This window comes from Chlamydotis macqueenii, chromosome Z, assembly GCF_036417535.1.
Source record: "Chlamydotis macqueenii isolate bChlMac1 chromosome Z, bChlMac1.mat, whole genome shotgun sequence".
Taxonomy (NCBI): Eukaryota; Metazoa; Chordata; class Aves; order Otidiformes; family Otididae; genus Chlamydotis; species Chlamydotis macqueenii.
In genome coordinates, this window is record NC_141593.1 from 36,601,454 (window position 1) to 36,621,918 (window position 20,465).

Genomic DNA, 20,465 nt, shown 5'->3' on the forward strand with positions numbered 1-20,465 from the left:
CACAGATGTGAGCATAACATTACATTTGTAAACAAAATGCTGCAATTAACTTTTAAGATGTTGAACTCACAGCAGCAGAAGACATCAGATTAGAGTTATTTATTAATACAAATTCTGTCTCCAAAGCTTGATTGAAAAAACAGTGACTTGGGAAGAGCCATTCTCTCCATGTCCTGCGATGCTGAAGAATTTTAACCTTGTGAGCTTCATTTATGCAGGAAAAAGACTCATGTAACAGATATATCAACCTTCTTGCTTCTCTGGCATATTACAGGTTCTTTTTTGCTTGTACTGCAAAATCGCACCATGTTAATCAACAGCATGCAGCACAACATGTCACCTGACTGAGGTAAAAAGTCTTGAGCTGATAAAAGCTGGCTGATAAAACTGGAAGCAAGACAGTCTGTCTACTGTAAGTCACGTTCAACAATTTTTCTAATGAAAGCTAGAGACAAAAACTTGGTGGCTTTGGTTTTTATTTCTTCCCCTCTAGCATCTTCAAGTTCACATAAAATAAAATGGTTCACTTGACCACAGTATTTTATAGAGCTGAAACATTTGTTCTATGCTTTTAACATTTGAACAGTTAAGAATTATATCTGCCAATGATAATTTATGTAACACCTCCATCTTACACAGTTCCGGTCAATCAAATGCCGTCTTCTTTAGTAAAGTGCTCATTTGATAAGATTTACCTGTATCTAGTTCTTTGCAGGATAACAAAAAATACAAAAATTGGGTTCCATATATTTTAAAAAGTGGGATGTTAGAGTGCTCTAGACTTCTTCTAATCTCTAAAATTCTTAGTGTGATTTTCATTTATCCCCAATCTTTCACAAGAGCTTTTCATTTATCCCCAATACTTCACAAGAGCTTTTCATTTATCCCCAATACTTCACAAGAGTGCGTTTTTTTTTGTTTTTGTTTTTTTTTTTTTTAAGTATCACAGAGTGCTGTGTTGGACTGAATCTGTCAAAGTTGCCAATAGGGAAGTCAGCAACAAAAATCGAAAATGAAATTTTATCTCAAGTACTTGTAACATTTTCTTTCCATCACGGTAAGGAAGTATCCTTCAGTAGGGTATAGTATTTGGCTGCAGCTATCTGAACAATCTGAAGAAAGTACTTATATTTTAACTCTGCAGGGAAGCTTGAAAGTGGCTCAATTTATTTTTTAGTTCTCTTTAATTCACAGGAAGAAGCCATACATTTTTAAAATGTTTATTCAGCTTCAGATACCTTTTCCAAAGATACTTGTGGTATATTCAATATATATCTTCCCTCATTCCTTCAAACACGCTTAAGCTTTGAGGTAATTTAGGACAAAATACAAGAACACTTTTAAAAAATAAAAGCAAGAGATCAGTAAAAAAAATTTTAGGCAGGATAAATAGAAAAATATTCTGTCTTCCTTTCACTACGAATAGTTTCAACATCATGCACTTCAAAAAGCAAAATAATCAAGTCACTAAGTCCAAAATTAAGTGTATCTCTCAAGCAAAACTGACTTAAGCAAGCATTTCACCTGAGTTTACATTTCAGGGATTGGGCCCATAGCAATAGAGAAGACAAAGCATCCAGGGGCAAGTCATCCCATGTCTTTCTACCCCTTACTTAGAGGGGTACAGGAAGGAATGGTGCAGAAAAAAAATATCAAACCTTGTCTTGCTGGCTGCACGTGGGCAAAATATGGTCACTCTCTATAGCAGCATCTCCCCTTATGCCTATCAGCCAGTGCTGGCTCTGCTAGTATTACCTCATCTGCACAAAGGAACCTATGTCCAGGGAGATTTGGGGAAATGTTAGCAATGGTGTACTGTTGCCCTAGAGGGACCTTTCAGTTTGAGGAGTGTATTCCCGAGATGCAAGGCACTTGCTGAGAAGGCCTGAGATGAAACCTGTGAGTTCAGAAGATGGTCCTCTGCCCATTCAACTATAAGGGTATGCCACACTTCCTCTGAGAGATAATTCCAAAGGAATTCTAGTTTAAAATGTGGCATCTGCTGGCACACATGAAGATGTGTGCCTTTGGAAAACATGATTTAACCCTCTCATTTATATGCTATATTGGAAGACTGCAATACTCTAAATGATATTTTTACAGTTTTAAAGATATGCTTTGGGAATTACAAAGGCAATGCAAGTTATAGCTCTTTAGGCTGAATAAAAAAAAAAAAAGCTAATCAGAGTCTTCATCGTCGAGGTATTCCTCTGCATTACTTAATGTTCGGACTGCACCTGGAAAGAAACAAAGGTCTCTCTTAATCCAGGATAACATCAGAAAAAGCCTCACATTTGCAATGCTTGTAAACCAGCATCTGGGAAATCTGATTCCTCTGTCATTTAGGGATGTTACAGCTACACAGATGGGGCTGATCTGGATCTCAAAGGTCAGGCTACGCCAGTAATTACATCTCCTACATATGTTATTTAGTCTGTTATCCGTAACCTTAAAAAGCCATCTTCTGGTTTCTTGGAACCTGTACAGAAGAGGTAGAACTCTTTAATTCTTTTTCCTGTATACACAACCTTTAAATCACAAAGAAAACAAGAGGTGAATTGGTGGAAGAGCCTCTACGGATTTATTCTGAGTTCCTAGCTGGCTGCCATTCTCTGCTTAAAATCAAACACATTGCATCTATTCTCTCCCCTCCCTCCTTCCTCATCTAGTTTTTTTTCCTGAATAAATATTTCTTAGATGTACTCACAAGCTTTTGCTTTTGAAGGATGGTAAGCAGCAAACAGGAGTATTAAAGTGTATTCACCAGACACACAGTAGAGTCTGGAGAACTACACCTACCTTTGGGATTGTACAAAGATAAAAAAGATGGGCTCTCTGTGATAGATTATTATTTGCCTACAGATTTTCAAATATATGGTAACAAGAATATCGATTATACATAATGTATATTATATTGTACTACTAAGGGGCAGGAACTACAAGATCCTTGTCAGTCATAGCTTTGCAGTAATAAAGTATTATAACTATCAAGTGCAGACAAAACAAGACTGACATAATTCACAGAAATTATAACCATGTTATCCTAGACTTCTGAAAGAAGAAAAATAAGTAAATTTAAAACTGACTTGCTCAACTGTTTTGATAAAAGAAATCTAGGAGAAAAAATACATTTTTTCCCCCTTTTAAATATGAAAAGCAGCAAAGGAAGAAAGGAAAGAAAGCCATTGTAGAGCCCTGTGCTCAAGGGGCCATACTTCAAGAAAGGACAAATCCCATTTCTTCTACATAACAATTGTTCCCTCATTCAGGAGCACAAATGATACCATCTTTTTGCATTTCTATGACAGGATTTTATTAACTTTTGTTTCCTGGAATATACTTCAGCAATAACATTTGAATGTGTGTGTATACATGTAAAACACAAAACTGAATATTTAAGTGGTGGTAAAGTAAGCTTCCATGGATAAAACAAAATATTTTAAAGATGGACTATGATAGAAGCCATATCTAAATAGAAACAGACTTCAAACAAGGGACAGAAGGACTACTGATACAGGACTGAAACTCTGAAAAAGAACAATTGTTTCACTCACAGGCATTGGAAATACTGAAATGTAGAATCAATAGACACAGAATAATGAAATTAATAGAAGTTACCAAGAAAATACAAAATATAAGAAAAGTACACAAATCAGTGGTGTCACAGAGATTATAAAAGACCAAATTAAAAGAGAAAAAACAAACAAGGAAGCTAATATTGAAATCACAGTTAAAACTGAGAACAACAGTTCCTATATCAAGACAAACAAGAAAAGAGAGTGTGCAAGAGTACCAGAGACTGGTGACAGATGAAGTGACTAAGGTTGAAAAATCAGCCAGCTATGAAACAAAATTAACTTAGAGGGAGTGAAGTAAATGCACCAGAAGGTGAATTACCTAGTATCAGAAAATGAAACAATAATGCAATTATTCGAGACATCACAACAAAGAATACTCCTGTACCAGGTGCCTACAATTGACAGGCAAAGATGAAGTAAGTGCTCCTAATGGGGATTAAATAACACTAGAAAAAATATGGAAACAGAAGAAATTCTGCCCTGTGTCATAACTGCTCTCTTCAGAGTCAAAACTGATGGAATAATTTGTCAAGGTTTTCTGGGAAATACTCGTATTACCTCTATCAGAAAACCAGACAGTATTTTTGCTGCAACTGTTCTTCTCGGCCTTCTAAAGCTGCAGTGAGCTATTCCACCATTTAATTCCCATAACTGCTAACTACCCACAGGTTTGCATTTCTTCTGTTCCCGCGAGTCCTGTGACAATACGGTCACTAGACTGCATATCCCACTGATACAAGCTTTAACTCTGTGTGATTTTAAGTAATTTCTCATTTCATGTGTAATATGCCTAGGGTTTCCACCCTAACTTCAGCCTCCCGAAAGCTACAGGTAACATTAATTACATGATACTGAACAATTCAGTCTTTGTTCAGCTTTGTAAAATGACCTTGTACCTCTAACTCTTTTGTACACAGACACTGCTATTATGAGACATGAACGTAAGTGGGAGGCAGTAAGCCTATTTTGATAAATACCTGGCAGCATTCTTTCTTTATTTCTGTATTAGGGTCACTCAGACAGACATAGGAATAAGAAATTAAAAAATGAGCAGGAAGAAAACAAAAGAGGAGCTTCTGTTGATGTTTAGTTTGGAGGAAAGGTCAGATGTAAGGGGGAACATACCACAGTTTCATCCTCCTGCCCTGTTCCTTGTGGTACACTGCTTTTAAATAACATTTCCAACCTCGCTTTTTATCCGTCTGTCCACTCTGAAGGGCCTGTCTTCCATTTCCTCCTCTTACTATTTCCACATTTTCTGAACTCTTTCACCTCTTGCTGACACAAGATGGCACTTTGTGCGGAGTTAGCAACACTGAATGCAATACACCACAGGCCTTTATCATAGCTCTGCTGATACAATGGTCTCAAGTGAACTCTTCCAAACACAACTCTTAGTACACGTAGCTCTCATGTGGCTCTTACGGCTATCAACATATCAATATTTGGTCAAAATATTAAGTGTCCCCTAAAACAGGAAAAATGTATCAGAATAACAAAATCAGAAATACCTGCACTCTGTTTCTTCTTAAGCAGGGAAGCACAAGCTGCATTGGTTGCCATATCTAAAGCCAGTTTCTTCTCATTGTTCTTCAGATCTGTTCTTGCCCCTTTATAATAGAAAGTTTTGATCATGAATCACTGTCCCAGCTCTTCCCTGACTAATGGTATTACAACATATGTTTCAGTAGCACACGTAGAACAGCTCAGAGTAATGGACAAGGGAGTCTCATCTGTGGACTGCTCTGAGGCAGACTAAAAGCTACAGATGCTGTTCCATGAGCTACAGTTATCTAGGAAACTCACTGGCTGCCCTCCCTTTCCAGGAAGGGGATGTCATTGCTGTTCTGGGGTTAAGTGCCTAATTTTGCCTACAAAGCAGGATGAAATTTTTCTTGAGCAGGTGAGACGTCTACTTTCCAAACAGCTGCTAGAATTTTCTGCAAGGCTTATAAAGTCAGGCAGGTAAGCTGGCTAGGGACTGTACCTGGGTTATAGGAAAACAATTAAATTAATTAATTAATAAACATTCAGAAATCTAGTCTGCCACACAGATTGTTGAAATCTTGGTGAAGATCTTTACCCTTTGCCAGCAGCATCTCTACAATATCTGCATAACCTTTCCATGCAGCAGCATGCAAAGCTGTGTCTCCCAATTTGTTCTGTGGAGTTAGAGGGAAAAGCAACAGGATTAAAATACAGCAAAAAACCTTTCAGCTTGTAGCAAGGATGAACAACATCACATCTCTACTGCAAGGGTCTGTTTGGTTTAACCTACCTGTTGGTTTAACTCTAGGTTTGCCTGGGTAAACAGAACATCCACTATATCTGCAGAAATGGAGGGGGGGGAAGAGAGAAATTTAGTGGAAACAGAACAGGCTTTTTGTGCTCGTAGTACAAATTTTGGTTAACATTCAATGAAAGAGTAATCCCATGACCTAATGAATATCTGTAACAGTTAGATTGCATTCAGAAAACAACCATTAATCACAAAGAAATGCTACTGCATAAAATCCAGAGGATGGATCGAGACCAGCCCTGAGGAGAGAGACTTGGGAGTGATGGTGGACAAGAAGCTCAACATGAGCAGGCAATGCGCCCTTGCGGCCCAGAAGGCCAACCGCATCCTGGGCTGCATCAAGAGAAGCGTGGCCAGCAGATCGAGGGAGATGGTTCTCCCCCTCTACTCTGCCCTGGTGAGGCCCCACCTGCAGTACTGCATCCAGTTCTGCAGCCCCCAACATCAGAAGGACATGGACCAGTTGGAGAAGGTCCAGAGGAGGGCCACAAAGATTATCAGAGGGCGGGAGCACCTCTCCTCTGAGGACAGGCTGAGAGAGTTGGGGCTGTTCAGCCTGGAGAAGAGGAGGCTCCAGGGAGAACTTATAGTGGTCTTCCAGTACCTCAAGAGGGCTACAAGAAAGATGGGGAGAGACTGTTCAGTAGGACCTGTTGTGATAGGACAAGGGGTAACAGTTTTAAAATAGAGGGGGGTAGATTTAGATTAGACATTAGGAAGAAATTTTTTACAATGAGGGTGGTGGAACACTGGAACAGGTTGCCCAGAGAGGTGGTGGAGGCCCCAGCCCTGGAAATGTTCAAGGCCAGGCTGGATGAGGCTCTGAGCAACCTGACTTAGTCAGGGATGTCCCAGCTTCTTGCAGGGGGGTTGGACTAGATGACCTTTGAAGGTCCCTTCCAACCCTAACCATTCTATGATTCTGCAACGGAGCTGAACTTCCCTTCTAGCTTTAACTTGTCTTTTAAGAACACTAGAATGACATTTTAAAAAAATCATGGCTTTATTACATAGTACTGCAATTTTATCAAGCAGTCTAACAAGCAAGTCCAGAAAACCAGGGAACAGTCATTTCAAATTAATTCTCTCATACCTTTGTGACCTCCGTGGCATGCCCAGTACAGAGCTGTGTTCCCAGCTTTGTCTAAGCCATTGACCCCAACTCGGTTATCCAAGCACTCTCTCAACCAACTTAGGTTGCCTGAAAGACAAAATCAGTTTTAACTTTTTTTTTTTCTTTGAAAAGTAAACAGACCCATTAAAGGCTTGTAGTTCTTTCTGAAAGGTGTCAGTCCTCCTAAGAACTTATGAGGAGAAAAAGTGCGTAGCAGCTTCACTTATAATTAATAAAACAACCAGCCCAAGTAATACCAAACATCCCTTCTTACACTCCCAGAAGACCTTTAGATCATTACATAGTTAAATAGATGGTAACAAACACTTTGTCTGTGTACTCAGTCACAGAGTAGCAATTGTACCAGGCTGTAAACCAGTTCAGGTTCTGAAAGCCCCAAAACTTACCAGATAACTTGTTCAAGATACCAGACAACAAAAACAGACACATCTCCACTCCAAATATATTACTATTTTGGCAGAAAACAAACAAGTCATCCTTTAGCATTACCCAGCTAAACCCAAATCTCATTTACCTCGTTTGGCAGCTTCATGCAATGGGTTATCAATAGATTCAGCTTGCTCTGCCACTGAAATGAAACAGAGAGTAAATTCTAACTACTTCTGAAATTGAATAGATATTTGACATCTGTGTGGAAATAAAACTTTGATTTATTCCAAAAGAACTAGTAATACATATTCGATTCTAATGTGAAAGGGGATTTGTGAGTGATGGACTAGTCAGATGCACTTCAATTTCCTGTGTATGGGAAAGCAATTCAGAGAAGAGCTTGTGAAAACTTCAAAGAACAGTGTCAAACTGATCAGTGGTTGCAAGCCACTGGGAACCTGACAGTGTTTTATCTGAGTTGTTACTTCCCTTTCTACACTTGTAAGATGTTTTTGAGCAGCTGCATGCTGCTACGCTTTCAAACTAGAGCTTGCCATCTGTATTTATAAGTTAATTATTTCCAAGGGGTTTGTGAAGGGTAACTAAAAAATCCCACTGTCGATAGGCTTCCTATTTGTTTTACAGATATTTTTCTACTTTCCCTGGAAAACTTTAGGAAGTCTGCAAATCAAAACTACTACAAGGAATATAGTGATGGGCAGACTTAAGTTCAGGCTTATGTAGATCTTTTCTTCATCTCACAACTTTAGGTTTTACTAGAGAGGAGCAGCAAACAGTTTCTGGTCACTGTGCTTTCTGCAACAGCAAAAAAAGTGAACAGCACTGTGAAACAGTTTGAAATGGGACTGTGACCTGAATATTATTTTTTAAGACTTCTTTTTAAGGTTGAAAACTCTCTGTCTAAGAGCACAGGCAAGCAGGACAGTGTACAATCTCAGATGAGTAGGCTCTCTAAGCCCTTGCACTATGGCTTGTTACGGGAGGCAGGGAGAATGTGAAATGGTGTTCCTCAGATCAAATTGTTACTGTAATCGGATACAATGCAAGCAAACATAATGTACATCAGTTACCAGAAATAAAAGTCTCAAGACTACTGTGGCCTATCCAGATCTTTTCTTATTTTGGTGTGTATTTCTCCCACAACGCTTGTAATTGCAAGATTTCATATTCTTATCTACCTAGCTGTGAGTAAAATAAAACACAAATGCTAGATTCTGGTTTTTCAGTTAATAAAAAAATTTTTGCAAGCAGTGAATAGAATCCTAGAGCAGAGCAGAGAAGCTGGTCCCAGAGCAGACAGCCATTACACCAAGCAGAACATGCCAGTCATATTGAGTAGTGCTTGTTCTGCACAGCAGAAAGCAGTAACTCTAATAACACTGTCTCAAAAGCCTAAAAATAACTCTGTCTTTACAAAATTATTGTCAGAAGTTCAGCAATAAGTATTTTTAATGCAGATCACACTGATTCTGTCTTCATTAGCTTTTCCATTCAGTCTTTTCAAATGTGTTCCTTCAAGCCCAGCAGATGGAGCACAAGAACCCCATGAAACTCAGTAAGTTCAGGTCTGTCTCCACCTTTCTGAAAAGAAGTTGTAGAAGAGCACAGGAGATCACAGTGTTTGAATGGTTAAGACTGAACCCTCGGCAGTCCTAATGGTTGCAACCAGGAGAAGCAGGCCTTTGGGGAGTTTGCACAGTTTGTCTAAATCAGACTACATGTTCCTGGTACAATTTGTTCTTAGGGTCTGAAAAGGCTTCTGTTCTGCTCACACATGAAATTTCTGCAAATCTGCAGACAGAAAGACACTGCCACCCCCGCTGGCCTAAAACGGAAATTAAACTGTTGCTCAGGTAATTTTTCAGTAAAGCATTTTGGAGGCAACATCTCCAAATATTCTCAATGAAAACATAAATTAAATTAGTAACTTGTTGGTTTTGTCTCAAATGTAACACACTTCAATGTTCAAAAGAAATTTGAGTGTAGGTAAGCATGTGTAAACCACTCTTGTATATAATAGTTCTTGTATATAACCAGTCTCATATATAATCTGCCACCTCTGGCAGATGGTAAGAGCAGAATCAGTCTAGAAGTCACTAAGCTTTTCCATAAAGTGAAATTTGATAGCATGGTATGAGTAACTGCACCGCAGGCTCCTATTCATGTATTTCACAGCAAGGAATCATAGCATTGCTACTGTAATGTCTTCTAGTAAAGAAGGGACAACATGAAGCAACCACACTATTACCAACATATTAGCAGTTTTGAGACAATCTGCCATGTGACACTGCTACCCTGCCGACATTTCCTGAGAGGACTTTGAAGAACTGTGTGCTGTGTTGTCTGTAGTCACGGCTTTTCAAAGTGATTTTAGTTGAATCTGAAAAAGAAAATTCCTGTCCAAACAAGTATGGGATATTTAACATAGCGTAATCCCCAAGAAAACACTGTTTTCTGTGTCTGAATATATTTGTTAAAAAGCAAGAAATGGCAAACAAAACAGCCCAATTTCTTAAAGTGTGTGTGGGTGTGGGTGGCAGAAATCAAAGGAGTGCTACTGAATTGCTCAGACTGAAGGAATACAGCCAAGCTACTGCTAATGAGAGGATCTTAAAAACTGCAATACTATCATTAAGGGTGTCAAGAAAACAAGCCTATCAGTTTCATGTGCTGTCTGTAAAACCATTCTTTATATCCAAGTGTTCTTCCCCTCAAAATTGAGGACATCTGAACACAATAAGAAACATGAACACCTGGCAACCTCAAGATGTTCTAGGCTATAAAAATGTAAGACAACTTGTCCGCTGCTGATGCACAGTGGTGACTGATACTGCAGACGTATTCTGAAATACTCTGGCAGAGGACTACTAAATGCCAATTCTGTGATCAGTTTTTGAAAGTAAGTATATCAGTAATTTTTATTTAGTAATTTCCTTCAACTGTGAATGATCTTACCAAATGAAAATATTCTAGACATTACCATAGTTGCTTGGAATTAGTCCAGTTCTCCCTTTGCAAGTTCCTTTCCACCAATTTGTATCACTCTGGAGAGAAACGGGAAGAGTTTAGAAGGGATATGCTGCATCTCAGAAGTATTTAGTCTGCATGTGATGTCTCAGACTCACCATGTCTGAGATGTAAATGATATCTCCTTCTTCAAAGTACAGTTCATCTGGCTTAAAAAAAAAATAAAAATAAATAAATTTAAAAAGGGAAGAGCAAATAAAAATCTGTGTGTACTTAGGTATAACAAATACCTAGATAAAGGAGGGTACATTCAGCTCTTTTTTCAAAACAATAGCTCAAATTCTCTAGCAACTAGACAACAGCCTGACAGTTTTTCATACTGTAGTTTGACTTGCCTACAGCTAACTTTTTGGATCTGTGACCTTCCTGACAACTAAAGAAAAAAGCTGTATCTTTTCCAGCACAGCACTGTGCAACAAAAGCAATGAAATATACCTAGCGTTTGTTAACTTTTTCCCTTTTTTGGTTGGTCACAGTTCATCAAACTTCTTCGTTCTCAATTATCTTTGTTGCCTTCAGAAGGAAAGACAAAAAAAAAAATCACTTAGACTACTGATCTTAGATTGCAGGTAACTGATATTAGAGAAGAAAGCATGCTGCTTTTTAAAAGAGCTGGACTTAAAGGAGAGTGATGATTAATCGGCAGTTTTAGTCACGCATTAAGAACCAATATCCATCAACAGGCTTTTTCACTGAAAATGTAGTACAGTAAGTCTGATAGGCCAACCCTAGCTGAACTGAAGAAATGTTATTTTAGACAAGATTGAAAGTAAACTTCTCTAAAATCTAAATGTACTTACCGTTCTGGGCTCAAATGTATACAGGGCCCTGAACACTTTAACCTGCCCTAAAAATGAAGAAATAAATAGTATCAATATCATGCCTTCTAAACACAGCACACATATACAGCCTCCAAATCCAAATAAATTCCTTTCCTTAAACCTTAAAGCTGCTTGCTGAATGAGTTTGTGCTATGCCTTTGTCAATTAAAATCATGACAAAAACGCTCAACCCATCAGCATGCATTCTGAAGGAAACAGGCCAACTGATCAGCTAAATGTAAGTTGCCCCTTGTGCACACCTGACATGGTCTTCACAGCTCACCATGTAAATCAAATGAAGTGTTACCCTTGAGTTCTGAGGTAAAGTGTAGTTTCAGTCATACACATGCCCACACACTCATACATGTTGTATATATTTTTATTAATGCCAAATTGGTTAAATGATACAGAATTAAGGAAAGAATAAAGAAAGAAAACAATGACCAATGTCTGCAACATGATTTCATACTTACTTGTAACTATTATTAATTAGGAAAGTAATGCAATAGCACAGAAGCCATTGCACGACTTAAGAAAAATGATAAATGGTCACCAAGTCCTATTTCTGGAATGTCCAACCGACACGATGTTCTGTTCAGATGCCTAAAACAAGCTATAGTGTTTACAATTCCACTAAGTGGGCAACGTCTGTTTTAATATGGCAGTTTTGAAGAGACTGTCAGCAGCATCCAAGCCAATTAAGATAACCTTAATGCAGGAAGGTACAAATTTAATTGCATAGACTGCAAAAGAAGCATCCCTACAGACACTTTTTAAAAATTCAAAATTTTCAAGAGAACCAAGCAGAAACTGTAAGATTACTTTAGCAGAAGAAACATGTATCTTACATATTTTTATGAACTACTGAACTCGATGGAGAAATATATTATACAGACCGTTCTGTATTGTTTACTTTTAAGTATCTTACGTAGCCATATTTCAGGTTCTTAAACTATACTTCACATAGTAACATAGATTAACTTGAAGCAGTATTTGGTCCATCAGGACAATGTGTTAGACCACACTTAGGCCAGGCTATTTGGTATCCTCACAGAAACTGATGAAGTTATGCCAAAGGCTAGCACTGTACAATAAAGTGTATATACAGAAAATATTGTGTAGTATATTAAGGCACAAATTATATGGAGAGAATTGGGTAACAATAGAGTAGGTTTCCTTATGTAAAGAACAATTGCTAGAAATTTTTTTGCCTGTTTCTTGCTTGATGTAATCTTCATTACTCCACTATCTAAAAGCCTACTTACAGTAGCAATTATGTTAGAAAATTAACAATGTCAGTCTAAATGTGTATGTGCTGACATGTCTGAGAAAGGAGGATGGTACTTAACTGTATAAGCTGCCGTTTTGCAGCATGCCCCACAGTCTTGAGGTGGCTCTTGAAAGATGTTTTCAAATACCTCTGAACAGTCCCTCATAAGAGCCATGCCACAGCACATGTTTATGAACTGGTATCTACCAAGGCGTAACTACTAAGCAAAACATTTCTGTAGTTCTCTGTCTCCCGGTTTTCTAGGGCTAAGTGTATGTAAAAGTATAACCATAAAATAATATGTCTAAAATATATATATAAAATATATATATTATAACCATGAAAACTTTCTAAATTGCTAAATGCACATAGACACTGTAAATATTTTTTTTTCTTCCCATTTGTAACTGTATCCCATGCTTCTCCTAGATCTTAGTTTCTAATAACACCATTGAATTTCAATTTTACTTTACTGGTTCTCTCTCTCACACAGCAGCCATTTCCTAGACATAAAGGGTCCAGCACTTTCTCAGACCTTCACCTCAGAAACAAAATACCTGCACTGTAGCAGCAGCTAAAAAAGGATGAAACCTCTATTTTCTTCATTACCCATATGGAAATGATGAACAAGCACAGCACACAGTAACATGTCCTAGATTTAACAGCTTCAGAATGAAATGTCTGAACTGCAGCTGGGCAAAAGTCAAACAGAAAAAAAAAGAAGAGGAAAAAAAAGAAAAAAAAGATAAAAGGAAAAGAAAGAAAAAGAGATGACAAAACAGGAGGGGTGACACAGCAGAGTGGGTGATACAGCATACTGTCCCTTCTCCTCGGCTTTCTTAGATAGACGACAGGAAAACATAAGATAGAACTCCATACTGATGACTGGCGACTTTACCATCGCCCACCAATTTTCAAGGTTTTATGTAAGCAAAAGGAGGAAATAGAGAACAAAAAGGAAGAATAAGAAATATTAAAAGGGGAAATAAGAAGATGGCAGAACGTATGGAAAAGCAAGAAACATAGATCCGTGTATGTTGTATATTTCTCCTGTTATAATGTACTGCATCTGTGTCAACAGGTTTTCCAAAACTATCACACTCTTCAGGGCAGGAAAAGAAGAATGGAAACACTGATGCTGATAAAAGTATTGTTGAAATGTTGTTTAAACAAAAGGCAATTCATGGTGGGGGTTTTTTGTAGGTTTTTTTTTTTTTTACTTCTATACAACTGAAACAGGGAGTTACTTCCCCAAATGTCAAGCTGCGGTGTCACTGCACAGCACATTCTAAAACATCTTCCTGTGATGAAACACAAAGTACACATTTGCATCTACAGAACTGCAGGTTTGATTAATGATCATTTAATGCACTTTGTATGGGAATTAAACACTACCTATTACTGGTACTGATCTTTTAAATATTTCTTCATAAACAGACATTAAGCCTGGTTGTGATGCTGCATTTAAGGGCTAAGAACAACAGGACTCACACACTTGACACGGCAACTATTTGTGCCAATTTTTAATGCAAAAAAAAAAAAAAAAAAATCAGTCTAGAAGATTTAAAATAACAAAATGTAAGGACGTAAAGGGCACATTAAACTTGAATCCCTGTTCTGCAACTACCAACAAACAGACTTTTACCATGCACACGAGCAGCTGTAATCACATGAAGTACTTCTATCAAGCAATGCCCATCCCCAGACACGCAGACAAAACTACATCTTGCACTGGCTGGTGTCCATTGGAATACGCAAAAAGTTAGAAAGCGCCTGAGAATCTCCTGTGCTCCCCATTACTAGCCTCTCTCCATCACAAACCACTCCTTAAGGATTCATGTAGGATGGAGAACTAATACATTAGTATATTAGAACACAGAAGATGCATGTATGTTTTTAGGATTTCAAGGCACCAGGCAAACATGAATGACTCTATTCTCAGCATGACTAATGAGGGGAGTATCCCCTTTAAAAACAATGGAAACAGAGGTACAGTGCAGTGTTATGACCCACAACAAATCTTCTAAGTGCATGGACAAATTTAAATAGTTCTTCTTTGCAGTCCCATATTTTAGCTACAAGGCTGCCTTTTCCTTTCTCTTGGAATTTGCATTAAACATCTGCAAAACAACTATCTGACAAAAAAAAAAAAAAAAAAACCAACAAACCAAAACCACCTTATTACACATACTAAACAGGTACAAATATTCTTCACATACAAACTCCTCATGCCACAATTTGTTCAGCTTTCCCCCAGCAACACAACAGGGTAAAAGGAGTCAAACTAACAATTCCCTCTAATCAGTGACACAAAACAAATGTCTTTATCAGGTCGGGCTGACCTCACGCCCTTCGAATTATTTTGGACAATTTCTCCTATAAACTTCTCCTGCTTTTATTAGAAAAGGAAGCAGACAACTCAGATTTCTAATATTACCCTCTCAGAGCTCAGTGCATAAAAGAAACTGAAGTGTTAAACAGTAACAAAAGTTTAAAAATGCAGCTTTTCATATGTACTGAACTGAAACAAGATCACTGCTGTGCAATGGAATACATAGTAAAAAAAAAACCAAAACAACCACACAAACATAAAATCCGACCATTTTCTCAAAAGACTGGAAGCTTTTTGTTTCCTCCCAGCGATTTTGAAGTTTGTTCTTAATTAATTGCAGAATCATTAACAGACCACTGTTTTCACATAAGCGCTAAGTGTTTTTGAAACAAGGAGTTACTGTTTCTCTCACAGTGATGCTTTTTTTTTTTTCCTCACTTCCTTTCTGTTCTTTTACCTCAGCTTCTCTATACCATCACAAACAGTAGCATTAAAATCCCCTTTTACTCAACTTGCCGCCAAAGCATTCTCTGATTTCCTCTTAAAAAAAAGAAAAAAAAAAAAAAAAGAAAGAAAGAAAGAAAAAAAACCATTCCTGCATGGCACTACTTTTTAGGTGTTTGAGTTAGGCTGAACTTCCAGCACCAAAGGAGAGGGAAATCAATTTCATTTGCTGTCAATTTATAGTACTTCCTCAAAATAATAATAATAATAATAATAATAATAATAATAATAATAATAGTACTTTGTGCAGGAGCCATTTATTTTATTTAAGAAAATAATCATGGCAGTAAGCCAATGTTCACAGGAGCTATCAAGGCTTGGCCTCAGTGAACTGATGAGAGTCTTTTGTTATAATTTCACACCCTGCTTTGCCTGCCATAGACAGACACAATCAAACCTCATTGATGCAAACAAGGGTCTACAAATCAGATACTGATCCTGATGTAGCATTTTGTTATTAGCTCTGTTTACAGTGAGTAGCTCTAGACTACCATAAAAATCAGAACAATTAATTTTATTTAGATAAACAGACTCACTGGGTGGCACAGAGAAGTATCAGCACCTATAATACAGGAAAAGGGATAATCTCTGTGCTGTGGAAAATCCAAACTGGCCATGGTCACCTGAGGCTAAATTAGAAGACTTGAAGTCCATCAGCTCCTATAAGGGTACAAGCCAATTCTGGCCTAATTGTCATCAGCCATCCTCCCCCTTGCTCCCATGAGGCTGCACAAAAGCAGCTAACAATCAAGTACTCTCTCTAGCACCAACTTGATTGGAAACGACTAATCTGAATCCCCACCTGTAACAAAAGGACTGAAAAGCAAAAATATGCATAAGATTTGGGATGTGGGAAAGAAAAAGAACAGTCTGCATGCTCCAGGGCCTATGCTGGTTTTAGAGTATCCTCCCAGAATATGTTTAACCGTTAATATGAATTTTGATACACATTAAATTCTCTGAAGGAAGTGTGAGGCATCTTTTGCCAGGCCTCACAGAACGTGTGGTGGCAAAAGGACAGTCTGTTTGATTTCTCATTGTTGGTCTAAGAACCTGCAAAGGAATTACACAACCTGGCAACACCAGCAATTCAAAGTCAAAATCTTTTGGACAAGTGACAATATCAAAGGTAAGCTGCAGATCAGAACAATTTGTGATATACTTGCAGTTTGCTTTAATAAGCAAAGAGATGTTCATGCTAGGATCCGCATGCCTGTTAAAAGACATGCCGTTTTATTAGGATAGCATGGCCAGACCAAAATACTTTTTTTGGCTTCTTAGGAACTGAAAAATAAGGTGCTTTACACCCAGACCTTCAAGCAGGAATCAATGTAGTGGGAATATGTTTTACAAGAGCACAGCTTGTATTCTGACATTTTGCTCACAAGACCTTGCACAGAGACACTCAGAGTACAACACAGGGATCACCACAACCGAGATGACAGAAAAAAAGTGGACTCACCACTGATTAGAGAACCACCTTGCTTTTTGGAAAGGGGAAGTGAACACAGAGCATACAAATCAGAGGGGAGGAAGGAGGGGTGTATTAAACAGATGAACTAAAAAGCCTAGGAGTCTGCTTAGGGACATGTTGAAAAGCATGCAAAGGGTAGACTGGCGCCAGTTCAGATGACAAACTGGGGTAGCCCAGGAACAATTATGGACTGCACCAGTCAGTATCTGAAGTGGAAGGAACAAACAGCATTTGTTTACAGAAAATTAGAATTAAGAATATTCTCACAGAAGATGTATGTGAATATAATTTCACAAATGAATTTTGACTGACACAGTTTGATGCTGAAATCTTCCAATTCTTACCAATTTTATTTCTGCAAATACGAAGAATGCCTTCACTTGCAGGAAGTCCGTTTGTAGCCACAGAAGCTTGCAGTAAGAAGAGGATTTGAGGTCAGAAATGAAAGTTTAACATTCATGTTGAAATCAGACTTGTAGCTGTTTAATTGTTTAATTGAATATTTATTTCACTAAATATTTTCACTTTCCTGCCACCTGCTAAATCTCCTTCCATCTCTATTTAGCCTGCACTTTTTTTTTTTCCTGAACACAAAGGAAAGGACTACTTGTTTTCCCTTCATCTTGAATAGTAACAGTTCAGCAGCAATGCAAGCATATTTGCCGTTGCCAGGCATAGGTTATAGCCCAGTCTTTAATCAGCACATTTTAACATCTATAACCCTGAGAGATTCAATGACAGTATTATAGGCACAACTGATACTGCAGACAGAAGAAAGCCAGACATATAACTACAATATGAAATATTTTGGAATATGCTAGAAGACAGTCTGTTCCTGAAAATCCTTGGAAAAAAATTTAACCCAACAGCTTCTGTAAGACTTTCTCTTTTCAAAAATTATGGATTCGGTAAAATGAATCTTATTACTCTTAATCAGCTCTGAAAGCCACTAGCAAAAGTCTTATTCTCTTCCTCTTCCTTCTTCAGCCATTTATTTCTACCCATTTCCTTTTGCTGTGTCAAGCGCTCATGTGGTAAACCAGCTCAACAAGTTCATTAGACATAAAAATAACCTCACACAAAAAGTCAGAGCACCAACGCAGCTTGCCGTGTCATTAAGTGGAATGGAAAGTGGATGGCAGAGGGTAGGGGGGTGGAGGGGTGGGGAACCTGTCCTTTTGATTGCAGTCTGCATTTTACCAGCTCAAGCATACCACAAAACTGCACCCCAGCAAACTAGTGAGAGACGTCCGGTATTAGAGGCAACATAGTAATGTCTGCCATCCCGAGCTAGAACCTTTAACTCCTTAAGAATTTTAGGTTATATTTAACTCATATTTTTGCAAATCAGAAAACTGAGTTATCAACTTCATTGGAAAAACCTACTCTTCTTACGTACTTGGCTGTTAAAAGCAACACCACACCCTTTCAGAAACCCACAGATTTCCTCAGTACGGATTTTCAGTGAGAGTTCACAACAGTAATGCTTTTACTACTGTCTTTGTTTATTTCAAGTAAGCTGTTTTCAAAAAGGCAAATTGTAGGGCAGAGTAAATTATTCCAAGGATGAAACTCTGCATTCAGAGAGTTTTAATAGATTTTGCTTCTGCAGGTAGGTTGAGACTGATGGTTTAAATGTTCTAAACCAGATTTGTACTTACTCGACTTCAAATTAAAAACTTGTTTTAAAGTTGTCTAGCTGAAATACTCAATTAGGTTATGTATTTAATTATTTCTAAAAAAACCATCAGTATTTCAAATACTAGCCTAAGTACCAAAAATATTGTAATTCAGATGTACTTAGGGATCAGATAATCATATATTGGGAGACACCAACTAATATATTTAACTACGAGTAGCTAAGTAGACAATGAACAATGAGTTTTTAACTTTAAAGTAAGAATTTAGATTCAGATTAGACATTAGGAAAAAACTGTTTACAATGAGGGTGGTGAAACATTGGCACAGGTTGCCCAGAGAGGTGGTAGATGCCCAGCCCTGGAAACATTCAAGGCCAGGCTGGATGAGGCTCTGAGTAACCTGATCTAGTCGAAGATGTCCCTGCTTCTTGCAGAGGTGTTGGACTAGATGACCTTTAAAGGTCCCTTCCAACCTAACTATTCTATGATTCTAACTTAAAACTTTCATACCAGGAGAAGATATGCATATATGATACACAGCAATCATGTTTTCCAAATCAATTCCTTATTTAAAACCCAAACCCCTAAGCCTAATGGCTTAAATTTTGACAGAAGAATGTATGTTTCCCTGAAAGAAGCCATTTCTACTCCAAGGTTTAAAAACGTGCAACCGCCCAATGATTTTTCAATGTATTTACAGAAAAATCTGTGATTGTCATTAACTTTTTTGAAACGAGCCTTGCACTAAGTTTATCTGAAAAGGGTGCAGGAGCAGAAATTTATGCACCAATGACTAAATGCAACAGAAAGCGCGATGCATGCATTTGCAGCAAGACATCAAAGGGAAGCCGGAGAGTTTGGCTGTTGGAAGTGTTACAAGGGACAGCTGTAAATGCCACGGGAGAAGAAGAAAGTAGCACAGGACTACAGCATAAACTCGCTTTTGCGTGTCAATACGTTCCCAATCTACGCAATCACCGGGCAAAACCTTGAAGCAGTATTTCAACGCCTGTTTCTTAACAGGTTAAGAGGTCTTCTGTGCACTTCAGCCCACGCAAGCTTCTCCGGGACAGCGGCCGCCGCCTGCGCCGCGCCCCAGAGGTGGGAGCCCCGGGAACCAGGCGAGGGGGCTCGACGCGAGCCCCGCGGCCTGGGGCGGGGGAAGCCCGTCCCCGGGCGACGGCTCTGCCCCAGGGCCACTCCCGAACCTTCTCCCGAGCCGGAACAAGCAGGAGCGCCCGCCCAGACACGATGTCAGCCTGCCGAGAGCAGCTCCACGACCGCTTCCAGCAGGGCCGCCACCGAGCAAGTGGTGTGAGGTTAATGGCGGCGGGGCGGGGAGGGGAAGGGGTGGGCGGCCCTGTCCTGCCCCGTTCCCCCCCGGCCGGGCTCCCGGGTCTGACAGCGCAGACCCGACTCCCAAACCGCCCACGTGTCAGCAGGCAGCGGGCCGCTCCGCGCCCTGCACCCGCTCCGCGCGGCCAGGCGCGGCCGGTGAGGCGGCCGGGCGACGGCGGGTCGGGCCGCCGAGCCCCTCCCTTACCTGGCTTGGCCGGTTTAGGAGGCGGCTTGGACATGGCTGCGGCAGGCCTGAGGGCGGACAGGGCAGCGGCGGGGCGGCGATCGGCTCCCTGCGGTGCCGGGCAGGGCGGGCAGCGGTGCAAGCCCTCGCCGGGCTGCCGGGAGCGACGGTCAGGAGGCGGAAGGGCGAGCGGGCGGAGGAAGTTGCGAGAGAGGGGCGGCTGTTACAGGCAGCAGCGGCCGCAGGCGGCTCGCCAGCCCCGGGCAGGACCCAGCCAATCCCCGCGCTCGCCGAGGCTCCGCCCCGCCCCTCTCGCCCCGCCGATGCCGCCGCGGGAGGGGCGAAGGGGAGCGGAAAGCGGCCCGAGCGGGTGGGCGGTAGGAAGGTGCGCCGCTAGGGCGGGGCAACGACGGGGCGCGTGCAGCGGCGGAACCCGAGGAGTGCGGGTGAGACGGGCCGTGACGCGACGCGAC

At 39.8% G+C, this 20,465-nt stretch overlaps 1 protein-coding gene across 1 annotated transcript; it reads right to left on the minus strand.

Moving 5' to 3' along the window:
- Positions 1–1,204: 1,204 nt before the first annotated feature.
- Positions 1,205–20,227, minus strand: OSTF1 (osteoclast stimulating factor 1). Its single transcript, XM_086770729.1, has 10 exons — positions 20,014–20,227; positions 11,230–11,276; positions 10,528–10,578; positions 10,383–10,446; positions 7,527–7,580; positions 6,971–7,078; positions 5,857–5,906; positions 5,662–5,740; positions 5,090–5,188; positions 1,205–2,237 (listed from the first exon to the last, which is right to left on the minus strand). Exons 1-10 carry the CDS (start codon positions 20,045–20,047, stop codon positions 2,179–2,181), a joined length of 645 nt encoding a protein of 214 aa, XP_086626855.1. The 5' UTR covers positions 20,048–20,227; the 3' UTR covers positions 1,205–2,178.
- Between the last annotated feature and the right edge of the window lie 238 nt (positions 20,228–20,465).

What these genes read in the sequence shown, in the direction of transcription:
- OSTF1 (XM_086770729.1), bottom strand. Translation starts at nt 20,047, where the DNA reads ATGTCCAAGCCGCCTCCTAAACCGGCCAAGCCAG. An exon ending in ACTAATTCCAAGCAACTATG is followed by an intron (nt 7,581 to 10,382) that starts GTAATGTCTAGA and finishes GTTTCATTTCAG; the next exon opens with TGGCAGAGCAAGCTGAATCT. An exon ending in ACCTAGAGTTAAACCAACAG is followed by an intron (nt 5,741 to 5,856) that starts GTAGGTTAAACC and finishes CTAACTCCACAG; the next exon opens with AACAAATTGGGAGACACAGC.